The sequence below is a fragment of the Neophocaena asiaeorientalis genome, unplaced genomic scaffold, assembly GCF_003031525.2.
Source record: "Neophocaena asiaeorientalis asiaeorientalis breed wild unplaced genomic scaffold, Neophocaena_asiaeorientalis_V1.1 scaffold121, whole genome shotgun sequence".
Classification (NCBI taxonomy): Eukaryota; Metazoa; Chordata; class Mammalia; order Artiodactyla; family Phocoenidae; genus Neophocaena; species Neophocaena asiaeorientalis.
The window spans coordinates 144275-168997 of record NW_020172142.1 but is presented as its reverse complement, the minus strand read 5'-3'; the positions used below and the strand labels follow the sequence as shown (position 1 = coordinate 168997).

Here is a 24723-nt window from a genome sequence, read left to right as displayed (position 1 = left end):
ACGTACTATGAAGGAGCCTTGCTTCTCTCACTCTATCCACGATCTCCATCCCCTCTCCTTTGTTTCCAATCTCACCCTCACTTCTGCACCCTTTCCCATCAGCTCTTAATGTACTTTAAGTTACGGTAAAAAAACAAAAAAAAAATTCTAGAAAGTAGAATTGGCAGGCATGTGTGTATCTCAAGAGGTTGGAAGTCAGGGTGGGGCTTAGGTTTCCAGTAGGGCTGATTAGAGGGGCTGTAGTGTTATTTGCTGAGGTTGTTGATAAGAGGAAGAGCGAGTGTTCATGGGAAAGAAGTCAAGTGGAGATGAGTTGAGTTTGATAACATCCATGTTGATCTGCTGGGCAATCAAGCCCATATATGAGTTTAATGCCAGGGCTGGAATAAGGTTTAAAAGTCATCACTGTGCCGGTCACGTTTAAAACCATAAGAAAAGTCTACAAATAACAAATGCTGGAGAGGATGTGGAGAAAAGGGAACACTCCTACACTGTTGGTGGAAATGTAAGTTGGTACAGCCACTATGGAAAACAGTATGGAGGTTCCTCAGAAAACTAAAAATAGAATTACCATATGATCCAGCAATCCCACCCTTGGGAATATACCTGGACAAAATTATACTTCAGAAAGATACATGCACCCCTATGTTCATAGCAGCACTGTTCACAATAGCCAAAGCATGGAAACAAATTAATACCCATCGACAGATGAATGTTTAAAGAAGATGTGGTGCATATATACAATGGAATACTACTCAGCCATAAAAATAGAATGAAATAATGCCATTTGCAGCAACATGGATGCAACTAGAGAGTATCATACTAAGTGAAGTAAGTCAGAAAGAGAAATACAAATATATGATATCACTTAATGTGGCATCTAAACTACGGCACAAACGAACCTATCTACAAAACATAAACAGACTCATAGACATAGAGAATAGACTTGTGGTTGCCAGGGCGGAGGGGGGAAGGGAGAGGGAGGGACTGGGAGTTGGGGTTGGTAGATGGAAGCTATTACATTTAGAATGGATAAACAACAAGTCCTACTGTATAGCACAGGGAACTATACTGAATATCCTGTTATAAACCATAATGGAAAAGAATATTAAAAATGTGTATATATATATTTACAACTGAAAAAAACCCATAAAACCATAAGAGACTCTGTAATGGCCTATATGGGAAAAGAATCTAAAAAAGAGGGGATATATGTATATGTATAACTGATTCACTTTGCTGTACAGCAGAAACAAACGCAACATTGTAAATCAAGTATACTCTAATAAAAATTTTAAAAATAAATAATTAAAAAAAAACCAGAAGGCAAAATCAAGGAGAGGGCTCAGAATAAAACCCTAGAGGATCCCAAGGTGAAGTGTTGCCAGAAAAGGAAGGACTCATAAAGAAGACCAAGATGGAAAAATCAAGGGAAGTGGAAGGGCTAGTTTACCCAATCCTGCACAAAGAAAGAGAGTTCTCTCTGGTTTTCTGGAAGGTGAAAATGCAGAATGTACCTCTTGGCATCAGGAAGACAAAAGGAGGACAAGTCACATCATAGAAAGTGTCTGGAATAAGTTTGGGTGTGCAGACCTGAAAAGCAGGCAGACTACCTCTATCTAAGAGCCTGAAACTTAGCAGCTGGCCCCGGAGCCTGGGTCTGTTAGTGCATACCCTCGGACCCCTCACAGTAATTGCTCATGGGTCGGCGCTCTTCTGAAGTAAATCCTAGCTTGTCAAGTATGTAAATGTTTATAATTGCATTTTCCTTTGGCAGTCCTGGTCATTGCAAACAAACCGAAAACTATATACAGGTGCGACCACTGACTGTGGGCTAACTCCCGAGCTCAGGGTTGTTACTCAGGGAACAGCAGCATCACTGAGAGATGGGCCACTCATAAATACCATCTGAGCAGCAGGACCAGGGGCATACATCATCCCCGCTGATTGCCCAGAGTTTGGTGCAGTGCTGTACACGTGGTCTTGATGACCAGGCTTGAAAATACATATGGAAATAGATTGGTCCTCCAGGCTTCTTGTGTGCAGGGCTCAGTTTGTACAAGGCAATGCTGTGAAAGAACACATCAAAGGCACACACAGTACTGCTCACATATGTGTGACTGGCCCCAAATTAGTCACTCAAAGCCACAGCCACAGAAGTTTTCAGAAAACCACAGATCTTAGCTCCTGAAAGCAGAGCACCAAGGAGCCAGAAGAGTCTCAGCTCAGGAAACACGTCTTAACCCTAAAGGCCAGGATGACCTGTGAAATACTAAAACCTTGAAGAACTGAGAGTAAAACAAACTAAAAGGGAGATGCCATGGTTTCTTTCCATCAAATATGAGAATGCTGGCATGTTCAATCAGGATGCAAGGAATCATACCTATTGGATCCTAAGATTTAAATATTCACTGGTTTTTGAAAAGATGTATCCAAGGGAATTACTAAGGACACAAAAGTCCTTTGTCAAAATTGTTTGACCTCAAAGGGTCAGACCTCAAGAATGGCACCATTTCAGAAAGCAAGCCTGCTTCAGGAAAACTTTTTTGACCCTTTCTTCACATGTAATTTAGTAGCTCTGCTTGAGAATGAATTTTTTCCCATTAATCTTCCTCCCACCCCTTTGATTTAGGACAGTCACTTAGTGTCAATAGAGTATGTATGCATAGCGCATACAGCATGGCGAAGCAATGTCTCTAATGCATTACCTTAGGACCTTGGGGAACCTGAGAAGGGAGAATGAGTATCGTAGGAAGGGCTCAGATGGTGCATCTGTGATGTCGTGGGACATTATTAATGGAGCCTGTCAGGTCCCTTGGTCCCAGGGAATGGACGACAGCTGAGGAGGCAATGACAGACTATAGAGGTGTCTTCCCCGATACCCACCGAGGATGGTTAACTGAGGGAGTCAAAATACACCAACACTAAAATATCTCTTGAGTTTAAGTGAATTCAGCAAGGCTGAATCCAGACAAATCTGTGGCTCAGATGAAATTGGCTTTCATTGTCTTCCATCTCCTTTCCATGTCCTGGTTCATTCAACTCCCGGCCAACCAAACAGCCATCACACAGCTCACTGGAGATTGTGGGCTTGAAGCCACCACCATAGATGTCATGCCTCATATACAATTAATTTCCTCTTCTCTGTACATTTCCTAACCACTTCCATATTTCAAAGCTTACCTGTCCTAGGACCTTATTACTCAGGCCCCTCAGGAAGGCATAAATTAACAACCAGGTAACTTGACGCACAACTTCCTATTACAGTTTTAGTGACTTACCAGTCACTCACCAGTCTGTTACTTCCTTCCCAAATTAACCTCACCTGATCTACACTGGGGGTGGGTTGGTTGCTTGTTGACAGTGCAGATCCCTAGAACCTCACAAGTGACCCAAGGAATTAGATTCTCTGGGAGCATTTTAACATGCTCCCCAATTGATTCTTCTACATACTAAATCTGTAAACATCATGAGACATGCATACACTATTATGTGCTATGGAGGTTCTGAGCATCAGAGTATTTATGAGAATCCAAAATACAATTTATATCCATTGTTAACTTATAAAACAGGTTCATTTTCAAATACTAAAAGGACTAAAGAGTTGGCCTGCCGTGCGTGTGGACAGAGAGTATAAGGGAAGTCTCTGTACCTTCTGCTCAACTATGATATGAACCTAAAACTGCTCTGAAAAGTAAAGTCTATTAAAAAAAAAACAAAAAAAACAGGCTGACCTTCCCAAGATGGAGCTGATGAACATATGCTCTTTGGCTCACTTATTCTCTCTACAGGCATCATCCTCTTTTATCCTCTACTTATTCTAACCTAACTTCTGCGAAGCCCCAGACAGGCAGAGCCATTCTCCAGGCTCCCATAGCCCCAATGCACATACTGATTATGAGAGTATTAGAGCGTTTAACCCTACACTGTGACTAACTATTCTCTTGTTTGGTTCTGGTGGATCACACACAACCTGGCTTGTTCTGGCCACGTTCCCATCCCCCAGTATAGTATGTGGAACTCTATACATATGCAATCAAGATTGTTGAATGAATGAATGAATGAATGATCTTGCCACTGAAGTTAACATCAGATGAAGTGTGTTGGGAGGAGGGATGGATGAACTGACTGAACCTCTCCTTTTGCACATACACAGATACCCCTTAGAGCCACCATTCTTTCTTTCTCTGAGGGACAGGAATCAAGGACCTCATTAATTCAATCTGTTACTGTGGTCCATACTCTGAATTTATAAATTAATCACTTCCAGTCCTACTAGACAAAGGAAGCAACTGGTGCTGCCATCTGAAGTATTGTACCAACAGTGGCTATGTGGAAAACAGAAGCCACACTAGGTGTTTCAAACAAGGGGATTTAATGCAGGGGATTGATTACACAGGTTTGGTAAGGCTGAAGGAGGGCCACTGAGATAACCTATTGTTAGTAAACACAGGAAGCAGCTACTAACCTTAGGGCTGGGGAGCAAAAGGGAAGAGATGGTGTTACCAGAACCTAGAGGCTTTGTTGGGGGACCCCCCACGGCTGGTGCCTGGCCCTTTCTGGGGGCTGCTGCGCGGCTGCTGCTTGGACTTCTGAGGGGAACGCTGCTTGGCTGGTGGAGGTCGGACTTCTGGGCGGGGGCGTGGCTGACGTTCGGACCTCGGAGGGGACCGTGGCTTGGCTGGTGCTCTGACCACCGCGGGGGGTGCAGCTGGCTGGCGCTTGGGCCTCTGAGGGGACGTTGCGCGGCGGCTGGTTCTGAGAGGGCCAAAAGAAGCTGGAGGCTGGAGCAATGGCTCTCCTCTGTTGCTTTAAGGGATGCTGACAGGAGCTGGAAATAGGAAGGCAGCCCTGCTCCTCCCCCCGCCCCACCTTCCAGTCTCCCTCCAGTACCTTCCAATGCCTGAGCCTAACGGGGGGGAGCCGACTGTCAGGGGATTGGGGGAAGCGCAGTTTGCAGAGCCTCAGCCCCAGCATCGCAGAGTAGAGCAGGAAGGGGGAACTCAGAGCTGAGAGACAGAGGCCAACGCCCAGCCCAGGCGCCAGGTGGCAGCGCAGACCACTCACCTGGTCTTCTGGCAGGCACAGCAGATCCAGTCCTCCTCTTTCTTCTGGTAGAAGCAGCCACTTTTACAGATGCTATACTTGCGGTCCACAATCTCGCGTTTGGAGTTGAGGAAGGTGAACGGCGGGCAGCAATGTATGCTGAAGTGCTCCGAGAACTTCTGGTTCTTGGAGAGTCTGGGGCCCTCCTTAACCACTTTCTGACTCATCTCACTGGAAATCAGTGATGCGGGGGGAGGTGGGGAGACATAAAACAGCACATTCATGTGAGGGAGCTTTCTACTCAAGGAACCCACTCCCTGCTACTCCCATGGTCCAAGTTAACATTCAGGGCTATCCTCCATCCTGAATCTGGAAGGTCAATCTCCTGCCCAGCTCTATGGAAATGAACTCAATCAGGAGTTTGTTCTTTTTTTAAAATTTACTACAATTTTTAAAGGTTACATTCCATTTACAGTTATTACAAAATATTGGCTATATTCCCCGTGTTGTACAAATACATCCCTGTAGCCTATCTTACACCTAGGAGTTTGTACCTAGGCAATATAAGGGAAGAGTTTGTTAATTTTTATTTTTAAATCATGTTTTCTGAAAATGGACTCTTTTTTCCCTTATTTATTAGCCACCCACTTAGGACAGGAAAAAATATTGCAAAGCCAAACACATCTATGGCAAAATAATATTCTAGATTTAGGAATGGCCGTTTCTCTAAAAAACCAAGAAAGCTTTATTATTGAAAGCATAATCTCTATTCATACAATGAAATACTACACCAGAATGAGAAAGAACAGACTGTAAGACACAGGTCAACATGTTTGAATCTCACAAACATAATGTCGAACAAAAGAAGCCGAACACAAAGGAATACACGCTATATGATTCAATTTATATGAGGTTCAAAAACAGGCAAAACTAGTCTAGTACATGGTGCTAGAAATAAGAACATAGTTATATTTGGAAGAGGTGGGGTCTGACCAAGAAGAGGCAGGAGGGAGCCTGCTGGGGGCGGAAAATGTTCTGGATCTTGATCTGGGAGATGACTACACAGGTGTATACATATGTAAAACTTCAGTGAGCTCTACACTTAATTTTTGTGCATTTTACTGTTTACCTCAGTTGAAAAGGAAAAGGAAGAGGAGGAAGAGGAGAGACTAGAGAGTTTTGATTCTTGAAATATTCTGAAAGGGGGGTAAAAACTTAATTACTACAACATCCTTTGTGGAAACATGACACATGCAGAAATAGTCCTACCTAACACTCCAAAACACTGAAGCACACAGGGTACTTAAATGACTATTAACCAACAAGAGTCTACAAATATACACAGGTAATGTGCGTATACCGGCCACTGAGAACGTCCCTCCTCTCAGCAGACTCAAGGTCAAGTTGTACACACAGACGTGCAGTATGTAATTACAAGACACAGTGACATCGACCAACAGAAGTATGTGCAAAGATAAAGGAAACCATGAAAAGGGGATGGATTCTTTGAAGACAGAGAAGATGATCTGGGTTTTAAGGATGAATACATTAAAAACAACTGAGTTACTCTGAGGGGATATTTTGATTTTTTGTTTGTTGGTTGGTTTCTATTGTTTTTTATTGAAGTATAGTTGATTTATAATGTTGTGTAACTTTTTTGTTTTTTGATAGGGTTGCCTTCTGCTACAGATAGAAGTGAGGGCTGAGGAGCAAGTTGAGTGTAGTTATGAGAATACAACCTTTTGCACCTCAGTCTGTAGAGTCCATATTATGTGTTACACCTGTTAGGTTGCAAATGCTGTTTCCCAATGTTTCACCTGCTTTTATCGTGCAAAAGATTAATTTTTATGTAGTTAAGTTTCCTAGTTCTTACTCAGGGTTTTATATTTGAGTTCAGAAAGTCCTCCCTACTTCAGAAGCTCTTAATCATGCTCTTGAATATCCCATTTTGAAAGAGAATCCTCTCTGAATCTCACTTTCATGTCTCTTTTCCTCTCTATAACTCCTCACTTTTATAGGCAATGTTCTTGAGAAGTTATCAACACTCTCTTTCTCCATTTCTACGTCTCCTCCCCCTCAGTACACTCCAATCTGGCTTCTGTTCCTACCTCCCAAAGACACGTGTTTCTCATAAAGACCTCCATGCTGCCAGACCAGCGTCTTCTTGCTCCATCTCTCTCTCCATGTAAATGCTTCCCTGTCCTGTCACTCCATGTTCTCCTAGATTCCCTCCTCCATCTCTAGCCCTTCTGTCTCAGTTTCTCTTATAGGCTCATCTGCTTTATCCAAAACTTTTAATATTAGAGTTCTTCAAGGTACAATAAATACTAAATTATTAATAGGGTTACCTTCAAGCATCCACTTCAGCATTTATGATATGTTTAGGTTGTGCCAGACACAGTGCTCAGGCTCTGTAGTGGATGCAAAGCTGAATCATGTTTAGTCCCATCCTCAAGAAAAGTATCCACCAGCTGGGAAGATGGGCAAGGATGCGCATGGTGTACTCATGGCCACAAAACCTACCTATTGACCCCAAACACGTACAAGTCTCTGAGGAGACTGAGGGGATGGATCAGCTAAACATCCTGCTGACATCTTGTAGATGGAGGAATGTTGCATAAATGTTAGTAAGTGCAATACAAGGAAGGGATGCTGTGGAACATGAGAATGTGCTGAGACAATGGCACGGAGAGTCCACAAGAGCGGGGCCATACATTGGTCTGGGGAAGCAGGTAAAACATGGGTAGAAACATCTGGCCCTGAGATTTGGACAGCAGAGATAAGGTTTTGTGGAGGATTGGGAACAGTTGATTCCTAAGCAAAGATACAGAAGGGTGAATTGCAGTCCACCTGAGAGCCCACCCGGTCTTCAGGGCAATGTGGGAGAGGTGACAGTGCCAGGACACAGGTGATGAGGTAACACAGGAGCTACCCATCACTGCGAAGGATCTAGCCCTTGTGACTGGGAGTGTGGTCATGCCATCAGCTGATCGGGAGTCTGAGTAGATGAGAGGGAGGGAGATCATCTCATTGGTCTGGGATATCATGAATTTAAGGCGCTCATGACATCCATGTGGAAATGGGCATCCGAAACTCAGGAGCTAGAGCTGTCGGCTCGAGGGTCCTTCACCTCATGGAAGAGGCACAACCTTGGGAGTGGATGTACCGGGTGTGAGCTGAGTGAGGAGCCAGGCCAGGGAAGGCTCCCAGGAGGAGTAGTGGGCCTACCTTCAAGCTCCAGGAAGAAGAGCTAGGGAAGAAGGAGCAGCAGGGGCAGCCAGGGAGGTGGGAGGAGTAGCAGACTCTTAGAAGAGAAATCTGCAAATTTGCAGGAGGAGGAGATGGTCAGCAGTATATATTAAAAAAAAAAACAAACAAAAAAACGCTTTGTACAAACAAGCATTTTTAGACCAATGAGAAACTAAAATTGATTTTTAGGATCTGATTCATTGCAGTTACGACCCTAAAGATCTGCCGAAGCCCTACCAAACCCTGCACATGTGGCAAAGTCCAGCTCAAGTTTCTGCTCCCGTGGGAAATAAATGAAACACTCCAGGACTAAGCGGCAGGAGTCATTTCTTTAGGCTCCCAGCACATGGAGATGATGTTACTCAGTTTCACAGGCAACTCAGACATCCCTAATTCCTCCAGCCTTCTGGGGTCATCTTTCCCCAGATTGTTCAGGCACTCATCACAAATAGCAGAAGATCTAGTACTTGCCCCAGATTTTTATGAATGACCGGCATGGGGTAAGAGGGAGATTTTAAGTCTCCTGTGACTCTGAATTTCTGCTCTGACTGAATTCTCAATTCCCACCCACCTGACAAGATGCCTGGGCCCACTCTATGCCTATCTAGACCCCCTCCCAGCCATCTCTTCCCCAGCACGTCAGGGGAAAGTTCTCAAAGTATTCCCTGGCAACTCTCCTTACTCTCCGCCTTCGCCCACCGTGTCCAGCAGGGAGCAGCCTAACCGCTTGTTACTCATCACATGTGTTCCTAATGGAAAAGCAGTTCTCTGCCCTGGACCCCTGACATTCTTCTAGATTAACCAACTGAAAATTCACCCAGCTTTAACACAGCATTTCCCCCCTTCCTTTAGTAAAATGTTAACAGTCAGTGGAAAGGCTCTGGCTACTATTGCCTGTGGTAGCAGAAGAACCGCATTTAGTTTGGGGTACATTGTAATTGGTTATATATACTCCCCTCCAACTCTGCCCCACACCATGCCCCAGTTTAGAAATGCTAAGGTCCACATGCTAAGCCATAGCAACATACACACGAGCCATCCTTTCCCACCATACCAGGCTTCCTAGTAAATTAGTTGTAACTACAGGCAAATAACTAATGGCAGAAGAAATAATTCACATTTCCTGATGCCCTATTATATGGTGGTTGTTTTATATACTTTACTTCATTTTTCTAATATGGCATTATCATCAACAAACTAAAGATGAGATAAGTAAGGAGTATGACCAAGTTCAAAAAGCCAGTAAGAGGCGAACAGGGATTTGAACCCAGGTCCCTGTGACTCCAGCACCCGGTGCCGTCTGACCAGGCTCAACATGGTCTGAGTTCCCTGTGCTCAGCCCTCCTCTCTAGGGAGCAGGTGTCCAGGCGATGGGACCAGCCTGAACTTTGGGGAACTGGAGTTGGGTCCAAGGATGGGATAAGGCTGCAGAAGTGCATGGGTCCATGTCCCAGGGTGAAAAAGACTGAAAGTTGGGGAAACAGCTCCCTGAAGAAAGGAATGGTAGAGGATGACGTGGGGAGACATCAGGACAGTACGGTGGCCAGCACCTCCTGCCAGAGCACAGAGGCTCACAGTGGGGGGCTGCAATGTAAACTCAGGCAGGGTCCCGAGGGGAGTGTGACCCATGGGTGCTTCCTCTGTCCCTCCCTCACCAGTCCTTAGTAGGTTTTAAGACCTTATTCACTGTTGAGAATTTTAAAACTTGGACGAAGGAAAATGATAAAAATTCCTAAATTCTTATCTCATAGTTAACCACGTAAAAATATTTGAACGTATTTTTTGCCTTGAGAATATTTACATGTAAATATATAGCTAATAAAATGTCAGACCATACCTTACATACTTTTCAAATTATATACTTGGAAAAATCATTCATTTTTTAAATAAAGTTTTATAGATGTAGACGTAATGTCACTCATAGCATTTTCCTATAGCTTTTAAAATCTGTGATAAATTTATAGTTGCAGCCCCCTTTATGGTTTATATCATATATTTGCATCTTCTCTCATTTTCTTGATTAATCTTGCCAGAACTTATCCACTTTACAATTCTTTTCAAAAACAAGCTCTTGGGTTTCCTGCTTGTCTTTGTTCTTTTTTTCCCTAGTCCATTAGTTTCTGAGTGCATTTATTATTTCTTCTTTTCAGTTTTCTTTAGGCTTATGTTCTTGTGCTTTTTACATATTCTTGAGACAAACTCTTCTCACATATGCATTTATGACTACAACTTTTTCATACGACTTCAGCTGAATACCACAATATTAACATAAAATTTTCATTTTCTCTTCAATTTAAATATGAATGAGTTCTTCTTTGATTCATCAATTACTTTTAAAAATCTGTTGTAAAATTTCCAAGTGTATGAAGTTATTTTTATTATATTGACTTCTGATTTTAAGGCATTCTGGTCAGAGAGTGGTCTGTATGATTAATGACTCTGATATTGGTTAAGCTTCATGTTTCACAGTCAACGTTTTTAAATGTTCCATGTGTGCTTTGAAAGACTGTGTATTTCCAGAAACAATTTGGAATGATCTACGGAAGATAAGAATGTGAACAAGCTACAATCTAGCAGTTTATTCTTGGGCGCAAACTACAATCTAGCGATTTATTTTTGGATCATAGCTCAACCTTGCAGATAAAGCCACTTGGTGGAGCAGAAAGTTGGAGGAGCCTGAATCCTTGATGACAGTGGTTCTAGGCCTGGATCCTTGAACACTGACCACGTTTTACAGGAGAAACAAACTTCCACCTTGTTTAAACCACTATTATTTCAGCTACAAACAGTCAAATACAATTCTGAATTAATATACTCAGTGTTCTCACCTAAAAGAGGGTGTCTGCCTCGGTTTGGGTGCTATAAAAAATACTATAAATTGGGCAGCTTGTGAATAACAGAAATTTATTTCTCATAGTCTGGAGGCTGTGGAGTCCCAGATGAAGGTGTTGGCAGATTCTGTGTCTGTTGAGAGCCCACTTCCTGGTTCATAGATGGTGGAATGAGTGAGGGAGCTCTCCGGGGTCTCTGTAATAAGGGCACTAATCCCATTCATGAGGTCTCCACCCTCATAACATAATCACCTCCCAAAGGTCCCACCTCCAACTACCATCACACTGGGGATTAGATTTCAACATATGAATTTTGGGAGACACAAGCATTCAGTCCATAACAGAGGGGAATAAAAAATAATAATAACATTTAACTCATAGGGGCTTTGATAGTATTAAATAAAATAAAGTAGGTGAAGAACCTAGCACTACCAAGTACAAATAACTTGCTTCATAAACTCCATTTTCCTTTCACTAAGAATTCATTCAAATTCATTTGACCTAATTCTACTGACTTCTTCAGACACACTTTTTATGTATCTCACATGACATTTAATTTAAGCATTAATTAAATGCTTAATGAAGTAAAGACATCATTATTTACTTTCGTGGCTAAAAACAAATCATTATAAACACTACATGATGTTTTCACAAACTATACTACCTAATTGCAAAGCAAATATCATTATAAACTGTCTATCAGGATGAGGAGAAAAAAAGTGACTGAACTTGAAACTGTAAAGTATAATTTCTTCTAGGCTTTCCAGATGTCTCCATATACTCTAAAACTACAGAGGAGGGGAAAGTGAGGCAGGTATTTGAAGAAGGAGAAAAAGGAAGTGAAGGAGAGGAACCAAAGGGAGAACAAGAACCTCCCCTCACTATTTATTGTGCACCTACTATGCTCCAGATGCTTTATATCTGTCATTTTTAATTCCCAATATAAGCCTCCAGGTAGTCCCTACTGTCCCCATGTTAGAGATGAGGAAATTGAAACCTGAAGAAGTTATGTAAACTCACCCAAATCATATAGTAATGATAATAATAATAATAGAAAACTCATAATCGCCAGTACGATTACTGACTACCCAATATCTGCCCTGCCCTTCAATAACAAACCCTGATTTTGTTTGGCAGCATGATATGCCCAGTTAAATATATACAACTCCCTATGTGACCACATTCTGGCCAAGGAGATGCAGGCAAAAGTCCATGGGGAAGATTACTTTTTTTCTATAATAAGGCTTTTATTCAAGGAGGGTCTCTCCCCTGGTGAGTACATCCAGCCCAACCCAGCTTTTCCTGGCCCCCAAGAGGCAGGATTATTTCAGCCTTTGGACCTTGAGCCTTAGGGCTCCTTCCGCCTACTTCCTTCCCACCAACAGTTACATAGCAAATGCTTCTAACACCTTGGGGCTCAGCCCAAAGCCAAGTCACTTCCTGGGGAGACTTTCCAGAGCCTTCCCTTCCCCCAAGGAAAAATGATCACTCCTCCCTCTTTTGTGCCCTGGCCTTGTGTGCTGTATATAATTCTAGGAGAGCATCTGGAACCTGTAGGGTTGCCCTTAAGTGTTCTGCCCTCAGAGCTTTGTTTGACGCCTAATTCAGAACAGGTGTTCAATAGATGCTTGAGTAAGGAGAGCATGAACAAAGGGTGCCTCTCACAATGGCTGCAGGAGCCCTCAGCCTGTCGCTGCCTGTCCCCAGATGCTCTTTAGCAGTCCCACATCCCTCAGGGACCTCTGCTCTAACTCAGGCAACAGAGTCTGATGAATGAAAAAGGCAACACAGGAAGGGACTTTTCTAACTGATCTTGAAAGTTATAAAACTGGGCTCTTTAGGAAAAAATAAGAAGCTTTGTGAACTCACTACGCTTTTTTGTTTCTTTTTTTAAAAATTAATTTTATTGAAGTATAGTTGATTTACTATACTATATTTACTATACTATACTATAATGTTAATTTTGCTGTACAGCAAAGTGATTCAGTTATAGGTATATATTCTTTTTCATATTCTTTTCTATTATGGTTTATCACAGGATATTGAATATAGTTCCCTGTGCTATACAATAGGACCTTGTTGTTTATCTATCCTGTACACCATAGTTTGCATCTGCTAATCCCAAACTTCCAATCCTTCCCTCCCCCACCGCCGCCCCCTTGGCAACCACAAGTCTGTTCTCTATGTCTGTGAGTCTGTTTCCATTTCGTAGATAAGTTCGTGTCATATTTTAGATTCCACCTGTAAGTGATATCATATGGTATTTTTCTCTTTCTCACTTACTTCACTTAGTATAATAATCTCTAGGTCCACTCATGTTGCTGCAAATGGCATTATTTCATTCTTTTTTATGGCTGAGTAATATTCCATTATATATATGTACCACATCTTCTTTATCCATTCATCTGTCAATGGGCATTTAGGTTGTTTCCATGTCTTGGCTATTGTAAATAGTGCTGCTGTGAACATAGGGGTGCATGTATCTTTTTGAAGTATAGTTTTGTCTGGGTATACGCCCAGGAGTGGGATTGCTGGATCATTTGGTAATTATATTTTTAGTTTTTTGAGGACCCTCTGTACTGTTTTCCACAGTGGCTGCACCAATTTACATTCCCACCAGCAGTGCAAGAGGGTTCCATGTTCTCCACACCCTCTCCAGCATTTATTATTTGTAGACTTCATAATAATGGCCATTTTGATTGGTTGTAGGCCCACTATAACTTTTTAATTCATGCAAATTAATTAGCAAGCTTAAATCAATTACATATTCTAGAGATGGCACTAGCATCTCTACGTACCTACCAATGTCATAGGTATCTTTAAACACGCTCTCACTATTCCCCAAGGAGACTGCAGGTGGAAATGAGAACCGTGAACATAAAACGGATTTTCTTCCTTCCATCCAGACTTCCTTCCTTTCTACCATCTTTTTTACAAGGCAGTTGGGGTGTGGGGTAATTATTTAATAGAAGCAGCATGTGGCCCTTAGTCCCAGGTGGTCCTCTGGACAGAAAGACAGTGCAAGTTGTAAGTTGCCATGCTACATCTCCATAGGGTCACGGGAAGTCAGACGTGGAAATGGGTACAGGCTCTACCAAGTGAAGGGTGGATGCAGGTCAGTATTTGGAAGACAGTACATTTATCCAGTTCTTGTCAATCAGATCCCTCAGAACCATGAGCAAAGGCTGCCCTTGTCTTGTGATTAGAGAACTCAACATGGGAAGGACAGGAGGCAACTGACTACCTAGGGCCTGAACCCTCTGTGAGAACAATATTCTGGCTTCAGAGATCAAAACTCCAAAGGAGGACAGCGATCAGTCCCAAGATCTCTTAATACGTTACATGGATTAAGGAAGGGGTGGTTTAATATATACTTGGGAAAAAATTTTTAAGTTAATAAAGCAAGAAATTTCAGATTTATTAAAATTCAGCTCAGTTGTACCAAAAAAGAAAATCACATAACTTTTCCATTGCTCTATAATTGTATAATTGATACAATACTACAAGAAAGGAGAAGGGACAGGGCAGGAGAAACTCTGAATTCATACTGCCTCGATTGTTTCTGGCATAAACTGTCTCTGGCTAATAAGTAGTCAGTTAAAGTTCAGCTCCTTATCAGGACTATTCCTTACCTCCCTCTATGCCTTCTCAAGGTGGAAAAGAGTATGGGGAAGCCAAGAGTCCTCGTGGCAATGAGGGAAGGAGTGGCTGGTCTTTGTGGTGTCCTTCTCTGCCGGACTCTGCCATAGGTACCTTGTCTGGTCTCACCGGCCCCTTGGCATGAATGACACATGTTACTGCTGACCATTTGACCCACCAAAGCCACCAGTCATCAGGGCCCCTACTCAGCAGCCTCCTATTCTGATCCAAGTGTCCTCTCAGCTCCTCAAAATTGCTGAAGGTCAGAGTAGAGAGTGAGCAGGAAAGGAAGCCCAGCAATGAACAGGACGTGAAGATAGATTGAACGTAGGCAGGAAGGAAGGACAAACAGGATCTCTCCAAGAGAAATTAAGCTAGATGATGAATCATTTTGCTAAGATGGGAACAGGTTTAGGGATGGGGAAAGGGAAGAGTCAAATATTTAGTCTGAGGCATGTTCAGTTTGAGAAACTTATGAAGCCGCCAAGCAGCTGTGAAAGGAGGTAATTGGCCACATGGGTCAGGAGATTTCGAGAGAGAGAGAGGATGAGAAATAAATATAAGTGTATCTGACATACAGATGAGATTTACAGCCAAAGGAACACAGGAGAACAGCCAGGGAGAAAGAGAGTATAAGAAATGGAAAAAAATAACTAGAAAAAAATTTATTCACAGTAGGAACAAAAATCTTTAGATACCTAGAAATAAAGCAGTAATTAATATGTGTAAATTCTTGTGGGGAAAAAATTCAATTCCCATTCTTGATAAATACCCTTAGCATAGTGGTAAGGGAAAGGGATGCCCTTAACATTATAAGGAGCTAGCTACCAAAATATCCACAATCACAGCTTACTGCTGGTGAAATCTTAGAAACATTTTCATCCAAATCAGACACCCCAAGAAGGATGCTGTCATTACTACTCTTCAACACGGCACCCGAAATCCTAACCGGTACAAAATACAAAATAAAACAAAACAAAAAACCGTGAGACTCCGCAAGCTGTTAGAACTTAAAGAAAGTCCAGTGAGATTTCTGGACCCAAGATCAATGCGCCAAAATCAAAATCATTTCTGTAGGTCAAGAGGATCCAATCTGAAAATGTAAAAGTAAAAGAAGCCATTCACACTGACTACAAAACCATAGGACACCTACAGGTAGAAGTATATCTGATAAAGGAATCGCGAGACTTTCATGAAGAAATTTGCAAATCCTTTTGAAGGCTGCAAAAGAAATAGCCAATATCCTAAGTATGCTATCTCTTAATAAATCTATAAATTTAATGCAATTCCAATAAATATATCAGATTTTCATGTAATTAACAAGATGATTTCATGGTTCTTATGGAAGTATAAGGGACCAAGACGAGCCAAGACAATTTTGAATAAGAATAGGGTTTTGTCCTACCAAGTATCAACGCTCATCATAAACTATACTAATTAAGACAGTAGAGTATTGGCTTGAGAATAGACCAATAAATCAATGGAACAGAATAGAGAGCCCAGAAACAGACCCACATATGTATAGAAGCATGGTTCATAACAGAGGGGGCATTTTTTTTGTAAATGGAAAATGGTTTAACTACTCAAAAGGGAGACAAAATGAAGTAGACAAAAGACCCCAACAAGAAAAATGATAGCAAACATGTCATGAGATGGAAGCCAAACACTATTCAAGGGCTTTATGTGTTTAACTCAATTCTCACGACCTCACAATAGCCCCGCTTTACAAATGAGTAAGCTGAGATACAGAGAAGTCAGATAACCCACCCAAGGACACAGAGCTAGAACACGGGAGCCCCAGGATTCCAACCAAGGTAGGCTAGTCTGTATTCCTAATCCTGACAGTATGCAGCTTCTAACTCAGCACATGTGAAGAGGAGGGAAGCAAAGATTATGATTTTATAGAATAAAAGATACCACTGTGGTTACAAGTTAAAAGACCTGTGCCAGTATAGAAGAAAATGTATGAATACATAAAAGTATAAAGTTTTAATAATCAGAATGTTTAAGAAAAAACAAGCTACAAATATTTTTAAATGGGCAAATAATAGAAAGAGATGAATCTTTAAAAGCTAGTAATCATATACAAATACGTTTAATTCTGTAGGACTCAAGGAAAGAGACAATAGCAGCCAGGGAATGTCAATTCACGCCCCTTCTGACTGGCCTGAAAAGGGGGTGAGGGGATAACGTTGTTGAAGGAGGGGGAGAGGCAGCCAATGAGAGCGCAGGGAGGGGCACAGGGGCTGGTGCATTCAGTGCTCAAGGCACTGTCCCAGGCTGCCACAGGGCACGCTTGCTGCAGGTGAGGAATGCACTTGGGTGCCTTGTTGAGGAGCTGTTTCTGGAATTAAAAACTGAGGCTTCAAAAGTTCCACTGCAGGCCCAGGCTTCTTTCACGTAGCCCTACCACATCCTACCAAAGGCTGCACAGCCCCAAATCCTCTGCTGTGAAAACCACTATCACTGAGGAGCAAATTCATTCCACATTCACCACCTCCCTTAGAGATCTTGAATAGCTTCTTAAACCTTGCTAATTCTCTCTCAGGTCAGGGGCTAATGCTTTCCCCTGAGAGTAGATTTACACAGTAAAAGACAATGGCTTCCGTGTTGATTGGTCCACAGGATGTCTCTAAGGGTGGCGTTATCCATTTGTACTCATTTATTCATTTGTCTCCTTGGCAACCAAATTGTTTACTACTAATTGAATGTTGCACAGTAGATTCTTGTTGGGAAACCAGTTCCCCCCGTAACAGAAAGCTTCATACAGATATTTATTTTGAATCAGAGTGCTTTGCTTTTCCACAGAGAGCGTCATCTTGCCAAGCTCCAGCACTGATTTGGGGAGCTGCTGAAGCTATGGAAACATAATAGCATAAGAGGATACTGTTGTCTTGAAGCTGGCAACTCATTTGGCAAGACAAAACAAAGCCCTCATTGCTTTGCTTTGTTTCCAGGTGATAAAGACAAATTACAGTGGTCCAAGGACCACACTGTGCACAGATAACTATCTCACAGACCCATGCAAAAACCCTTTCTGATTGAACAAACTCTGCCTAACCCCCGGCTATCGTAGGGAAGGGAACAAGTGTGACCAAGGTTGGTATCCTTAGCACAAAGATAATATATTTAGAAAATGTTTTAGGAGTGAAAACCTTGCTTATTATAGCGGAGCTCGATAAACATGTAAGAAGTACAGTAATTTTCTGAATGTAATTTTAATAACACAATGTTCATCATTTTCTTACACCTAAAATTTCAAAATACATGGTTTTAGCTTATCAAGAGAACTTGCACTAGGATTGTAGGTGAATGAATAATCCCATACTTTTCTACAGACAGGGGACAAGAGAGTCCAGGAGAAGGAACCAAAAACACGAGTCTGTCTCCACATCTATCCATTCCCTACACAAAACCACGGAGACTCTCCCCAGTTACAGAGCAAAGTCCTTGCTTCTTTAATAATATGGCACATAAGACTCCCCATGATTTGGTCCCTGTCCACCTTTCCCCTTTGTCTCCCACCTCCCCCCACCCCCCGCAACTGCTTTAGGACAGAAGCATCATCCCATGATCAAAAGATATGCCCCTGAACATACTGTTTCCTTTTCCTGGAATGCCTTTTCCCCATCATGGTTGTGTAGTAAACTCCTATTCATTCTGAACAACCCAGCTAAGGTCTCACCTCGTCAAAGGATCCACCCCTCCTCTGGGCTATAATTTGTACATACTTCTGTTGGTGAACACATCCCACTATGTTATAATTGGCTGTAGGTCTGTGACCTGAGTTTGAACTCTCTGAGGGAAGGATTTCTCTCTGAATCCTCAGGGTTCTGCTGCTCCTTCTACTCGATGAATGAGTATTAAGCATGATTGATTTGAAAGTGTCTTTAAAATTCCCAGGGGCTTCTGTCCCCTGGGATGTCATATAGGACTCCAGCTGCTTTTGTCAGATTCCCAGCAGGGCTATTCTAAGAATTAAGGTTTTAACATAAAATGATCTCTCCACAGAGACCGTCTTATTATTTTGTTATTTTTTCAAGGTGCGAAAAATTAAGTTATTTGTCTTTCTTAATCCAGTGTTTGTGATGTAAGAAATAAGGAAAATATGTTTCTCTTTCTCTGTGAAAATGATGGGATTCTGGAATGCCCACATATGTAGGTTACACAAATCCTTTCTCTTATAATTTCTTCCTGAATGATGGAGAAGGAAATCAATCTTCCAGATTTGCATTGTCTTATAGAAAAACCTAAATGTTAATTTGGCCTACAGTCATAGGGGCGGGGGGGCTAAAGAAGAGAACCTAAATTACCCGATGGACTGATTCATTGCTCCACTGACAGCTATTGTATGGTGAGAGCTTCTAATCTGCCTCGGGTTCTGCCTTTGTGTTCTCCAAGGGCGTCAGTCTCAGGGAGACAAAGAGACCAGGCTAGAGATGAGCTGAAATAAGCACTGATTGTCAACCACACCTTTTCCCAAATTTTATGTCCAAGGCCACCGTCTGAGTCAGCCAATAGCAGTGATTACCGGTAGACTTCCTCAGTTTGATGAAATGCCACTTATCTTTGTTCCATTTTGTAATTTGTATTTACCATATTTTACTGAAATCATTCACCTCCTCAAAGAAGCAAGAGTCGTCAAAGGTGACTCCAAGGTATATAGTTTGAACAACTATGTCGGTGGTGGAAGCATCCACTGGAGGAGAAGCTTTGAAGGAAGAGGCTAAATCATGAGTTCAGTTTTAGATGCACTCGAGTTGAGGTGTTTGAGGGGCATCTAGATAGAGACATCAAGTGGAGAGTTCAGAGAAGTGTGGGCAGGAGATAGAATTCGAAAGTTGTTGGAGTATAGGTGGCAATTGAAGCCGTGGGGATGGAAGGGATTGCCCAGGTGGCAGAACGTGGAATGAGAAGAGGGTATGACTATGTCCTGGGGCACTCCCACATTTGCAGTTTAGGTGGAGGAACAGTGATTGGCAAAGGAAAAAGAGAAGAATCAGAGAGGACGGAGGGAAACTGGAGCACGTGGTGTCGTAGAAGCCAGAGGAAGGATTATTTCAACATAGGGAGTGGTCAAAGTTGTAGAATGATTCTGAGAGGTGGTGTGATATGAAGACTATAAAAAGTACATTAGCTTAAGTGATATGGAAATATTTGGTGAATTTAACAAGAATTGTCTCCATGGAGTGGTTGAAACAAGTTAGAGGGAAAAGGGGCTGAGGAATTGGAAAGAGAAACTATAGGCAACTCAGGCCAGAAATTTGAGAGTAAAGGGGAGGAGATTGGTGGAAGATAGGGGTTTTTTTTTTTTTGGAGGTGGGGAACGGTGATTTGTTCATTTGTTGATCTATTTTTTGTTGTAATGAGACATTTGAGAGCATGCATAAATGCTGATGGAAAAGGGTCTAATAGAGAGGAAGAGATTGAAATAAAATAAGAAAGAGGTAAAATAATTAATGTTCTTGAGTGAAACCCGAGGAGATAGAGTTCGGAGCACATGTAGAAGGGTTGGCTTTTGTTGGAGGAGGGAAAACACTGGCTGTATGAAGTTCCCATCTAATAGCTTCCATTTTTCCAGTGAAACAGAGGCAAGGTTATCAGCTGAGAGAGAATTGGAGATTTAAGAAGAATAGAATGGGCTTAAAATAGATTTTGCATAAATTTTTAGACCAAGCTACTGGGTATTTTTGATGGCCTAGTTGAGGTCACTGATCATTAATTTGCAGTGGTACCAATCTGCTTCATTGTGTTTTTCTCCAGATGTTCTTAGCAGCCTGGGTGGAGACATGGAGAAGACATATAGGTTCATCTAGGATTGGAGTTTGCCAGAGAATTTGCAGGAGAAAAATTGAAGTGATAAATCCTAACATCTATTCATAACAGGAAGAAAATAAAAGGTAGAAATGAGTGATTGATGAATGGATGGGTGAATGAATTGTTGAATGGGTGGGTGAATGGATTCATAAATGGATGGGGAGGTGAAGGGGCAAGTCAATCAGAAGCACCTAGTGAAAGAATAGTCATAGTGGGGCACTTAACAAATAAAGTTGAAAAAAGGAAGGTTGTGAATGAGATGCTAGATGTTTGCACTGTTTGATTCAGAGATTGAGTAGTTTCGAGTATTGCTAAGTTCCACAGCACGACGGTGGATGGATGAGACAGAGTGGATAATTCACTGGAGTAGTGATAGTTTAGTCACATGGACACTAAAGTCATCTAAGTCAATGGATGGAGCTGAAGTGGAGAGGGAGTGGGGGAGTACGGAGTCTGGTTATGAAGTTATCAGTGAAAGAGGAGGAGTGACTGGGAAGTCAGATGCAGACTGACACAGGGAATGGAGCACAAGCTTCAAATTATGAAGGAATAACTAGAGAGTGAAGGAGCAGTGGCCTGAACGTGGCAATGGGGAGAACACTGCCCCGCTCTCAGATCTGGAGCTACTTGGAGTGTAAAATGGCCTTCACTTGAGAGGCTGACAGATGAAGCCTTGTTCTCAGAAGACTGGCTGGATTCAGTTAAGATAATGAGATGGAAGGAATCTCCTGAGTAGAGTTTGAGGCTACAGGGGATGAAGTCTCCTTTTCCATTTGACTACACACTGTGGTACCTGGGTTCGTCAAAGGCGGACAAATGGTGGCTTGGGTCATAGTCCCTCCGATTGATGCAAGGAAGTGTTTTTCTCATATTTCTATACCCCAAACCTAGAATACTGTGAGACACCTGGAATAGTTTTTTAAAGCGTGTAACTCTTATTGAAAGTTTGATTGTTCCGTCTTTTGCTGATTCTACATTCTACTTTGACATTCTGAATACTAGTAATCATTATACCAGAATTTAGATGCCGATCCAAAAGAGTAAAAGAGATTCATTTGTACCTGTATTTTCATCCATACACATCTGGTGAATAGATCTCTGTTATGAGCTTTTCTTGGTATCATTGGCTTCTTTTTTCCCTAAAATTGAAGCAGTAGAATGCGTTCTGGTTAATTTAGTGTTTTGATTACTGAGATTGTAGTTCAATCAAGTGTCGTAATCACCAAGCTTCACAATCACAGCCCTAGGAAGGATCATGATGTAGTTTTTGCACTATAAACTCAATGAAGGATCCGCTTTGACAAGGCATCAAATTGAGAACTTCTAGAAAATATCAATATTGGTTTCTCATGCACTACGGAGATTTATGTGTCTATTCATACCATCTGTCCCTTCTTTCTTAATACATCTCAGATCTTGGAAGTGTTGTTTAAACAAAGGGGTCTTATATGCCTAGGAGACAGAGCAAAGACGAAGTAAGTCTGCCCTAACAAGGCCTAAAACCAAGCCTGGACAGGATCAAGGTGATCCTCCAGTAATTTAGCATAATCCAGAACCTCTACAATCTACTATCTACCGTGTTCAGCATACAATAAAATTACAAGATAGGAAGATATAGGAAAATGTTCATCATGGGAACACATAACCCTTTACGTCAAAATACTTCCTCAACCTCCAGAGTGACTTCGATGGCCCAGATAAAGCAATCATAACAAGTAAGGCTACATTTCCCAAAAGCTGGGTTCCCCAACATTAAAGTGCACCACGTGCAGAACCCCAAACTTCTAATCTAACTCCATGTTTAGGAAAGAAAATAGTTATCTACCTCATCCAGGGAAGAGTTCTGTTAAAATCATAATACATTCACTTGACCACAGAGATCGTATATCAAGTTTAATCAGTTGCCCCACGTTCAGATTTATGATGACTGCAAAGTTTTCTCTGAGAAAAAAAAAATGGATGCTTTATATTTGCTTATCTAAGGAATGCAGTTTAGTAATACTCCCCAAACAAAGGAAGTCTGCTAGGAAATCAAAGTCTCCACTTCTGGAATGATAGCTGCCAGATACCTCCAAACAGAAGTTTTCCCACTTACAAACAAACGAAATGAAAGTTCTTTCTCTACCAAATACCCTGTCAACATGGTAAACGTCAGTGAACCCAAAGTTGCTAATCAGGACGGCTCTTTATTGAACTCTGTTTTTAGCAGATGATTTTACTTAGAAAAGAATGATCGCACTGATGAAATGAATACTCATAGAGCAGTAGACATGAATCCAACACACATGAAGAATCTTGATAAATACTTCACTACATGCCATCAAGTTCATGTACATATCATTATAAGTACCATTTATAATTCAAAGACAACACTTATACACTTTTGGTGAATATTTGAGAATTACATGTAAAAGCTCTGGATTTTTAATTTTTTTGTATTTTCTTGTAAGATTTTAGGTACTCATTTAAAATCCTAGTTACCATTAGATGAATAAGACCTCAAATTAAAAATTTGTACAATTCAAGCTTGTACAATTCAAATTTGTACAATTTAAGCTTGTACAATTCAAGAATGAATTTGGCTATGTATGATCTAAAATGCAAGCCTATTCCTCCCAAAACTGCATACTCCTGACCTAATCATGAGAAGACATCAGACCAAGCCCAAATTGAGGGCATTTAACAAAATAACGGGCCTATACTCTTCAAAACGGTCAAGATCATGAAGGAGAATGACTGTCTCAGGACTCTTCCAGATTAAAGGACATTAAAAAGACGTGACAACTAAAGGTGATGGGTGATCCCAGATCAACTCCTGGGACAATTGATGAAATCTAGATGTCTGTAGATTAGACAACACCATTTTCTCAATGTTAATTTTCTGATTTGGATCATGTCTGTAATATAGTCTCAAAAGTCTCAGAAGAAAATATATAAATGTGTATACAGAGAGAGAGTGATAAAGCAAATATGGTAAAATGTCAACATTTGGCTGATGGGGGTACATCTGAAATTTTTGTACTGTTGGTAATTTTTTTGTAAATCCGAAAAAATTTTTAAATCCACCCACCAAGGCATTCTCCTGTTTTTCTAGATGAACGTAAAATGGCATAACCGTGCATCTGACGGCGGTCTGTTCTCTCTCATGTTTTATTCACAAAGCATTCAAAATACTTTCCCCCATTTTCCTCCTGGTATTCTAGCCAGGTTCATTACTTTATTCCCCCGACACATAATCTTTTCATTCCTTTTTCTGTCAACCACAACATTGAAAAACTCTGTGATTTTCAGGAAATTCTGTACAAGACAAAGCATCAGCGTCCTTCCATTGAAGGCTGCGAGTCTACAGGGAGCAAAATTCTAGCAAGATTTAGGCTTTGTTGTTCCACTAGTACTCCCCACACATAAACCCGGCTGTATGAGGAAAGAAGCCCTTCCTACATAAGAAGAAAAACTCTTTCTCAAATTATGACAAGCAATAAAAGAAGAAATAGGGGAAAAGAAGAAAAAGCCAGTAAATGCTATTGATCTAGCTCCAGTAACATGAGACAGGAGGACTTGGATTAAGGTTCGGAGACTTTCCTGAGTCTCAGACAATCCCGAACACTAGCCAGAACCTTCCAGGAAGGCCCTCTGCCCGCAGTGGAATAACCTTGGTGTCCTCTGTGCTTATCTCCTCCATTCTTCTATCTCCTCCCAATCTTGACTGTTGTTACCTCGTCTCCCCTGGGATATAAAGAAACAGCCCATACAAAAATGTGCACTTGCCACCTGAAGATGAAGCAGAACATGAAGTGAGATGAAAACCAGTGGCATCACCTTACCTTCAAGTAGCAGTTGTGTGAAACAGGTTCCACGTCTGCACCAGATCCCTGGGGGGGTTGAGGCTACCTCAATGCATGCAGAATATATAGGGACAGATTATATATCCGGGGTTTTCATTACACAAGGTGTTTTTGATGAGTTCTCAGCCAAGATCCACTTGAAAACAAAAGCTGCACAAAGACTACAAAAAGGCCACACAAGGTTTAAACAAAAGGCTAAAGAAAGACCAAACAAAAGCCAAAGAAAGTTTAAACAAAGAATGAAACAAAGACAAAACAAAGGCCAAACAAAGACAAAGACAAAGACCAAAACAAAG

General features: G+C 41.5%; 1 protein-coding gene across 2 annotated transcripts in view; it reads right to left on the bottom strand.

Moving 5' to 3' along the window:
• Positions 1-24465, bottom strand: part of MOBP (myelin associated oligodendrocyte basic protein) — a 28809-nt gene extending 4344 nt beyond the window's left edge. The window contains exons 1-4 of one of the 2 annotated variants that reach the window (XM_024754143.1): positions 24407-24465; positions 21644-21721; positions 5068-5277; positions 4359-4758 (exon numbers count right to left, since the gene is read on the bottom strand). In XM_024754143.1, coding sequence (XP_024609911.1) covers positions 4503-4758; positions 5068-5273 — 462 coding nt within the window. In that variant the 5' untranslated portion in view covers positions 5274-5277; positions 21644-21721; positions 24407-24465 and the 3' untranslated portion in view covers positions 4359-4502. Of the gene's footprint in view, positions 1-4358; positions 4759-5067; positions 5278-21643; positions 21722-24406 lie in introns of those variants that run through there. The other variant, XM_024754150.1, reaches the window with a different exon arrangement.
• Between the last annotated feature and the right edge of the window lie 258 nt (positions 24466-24723).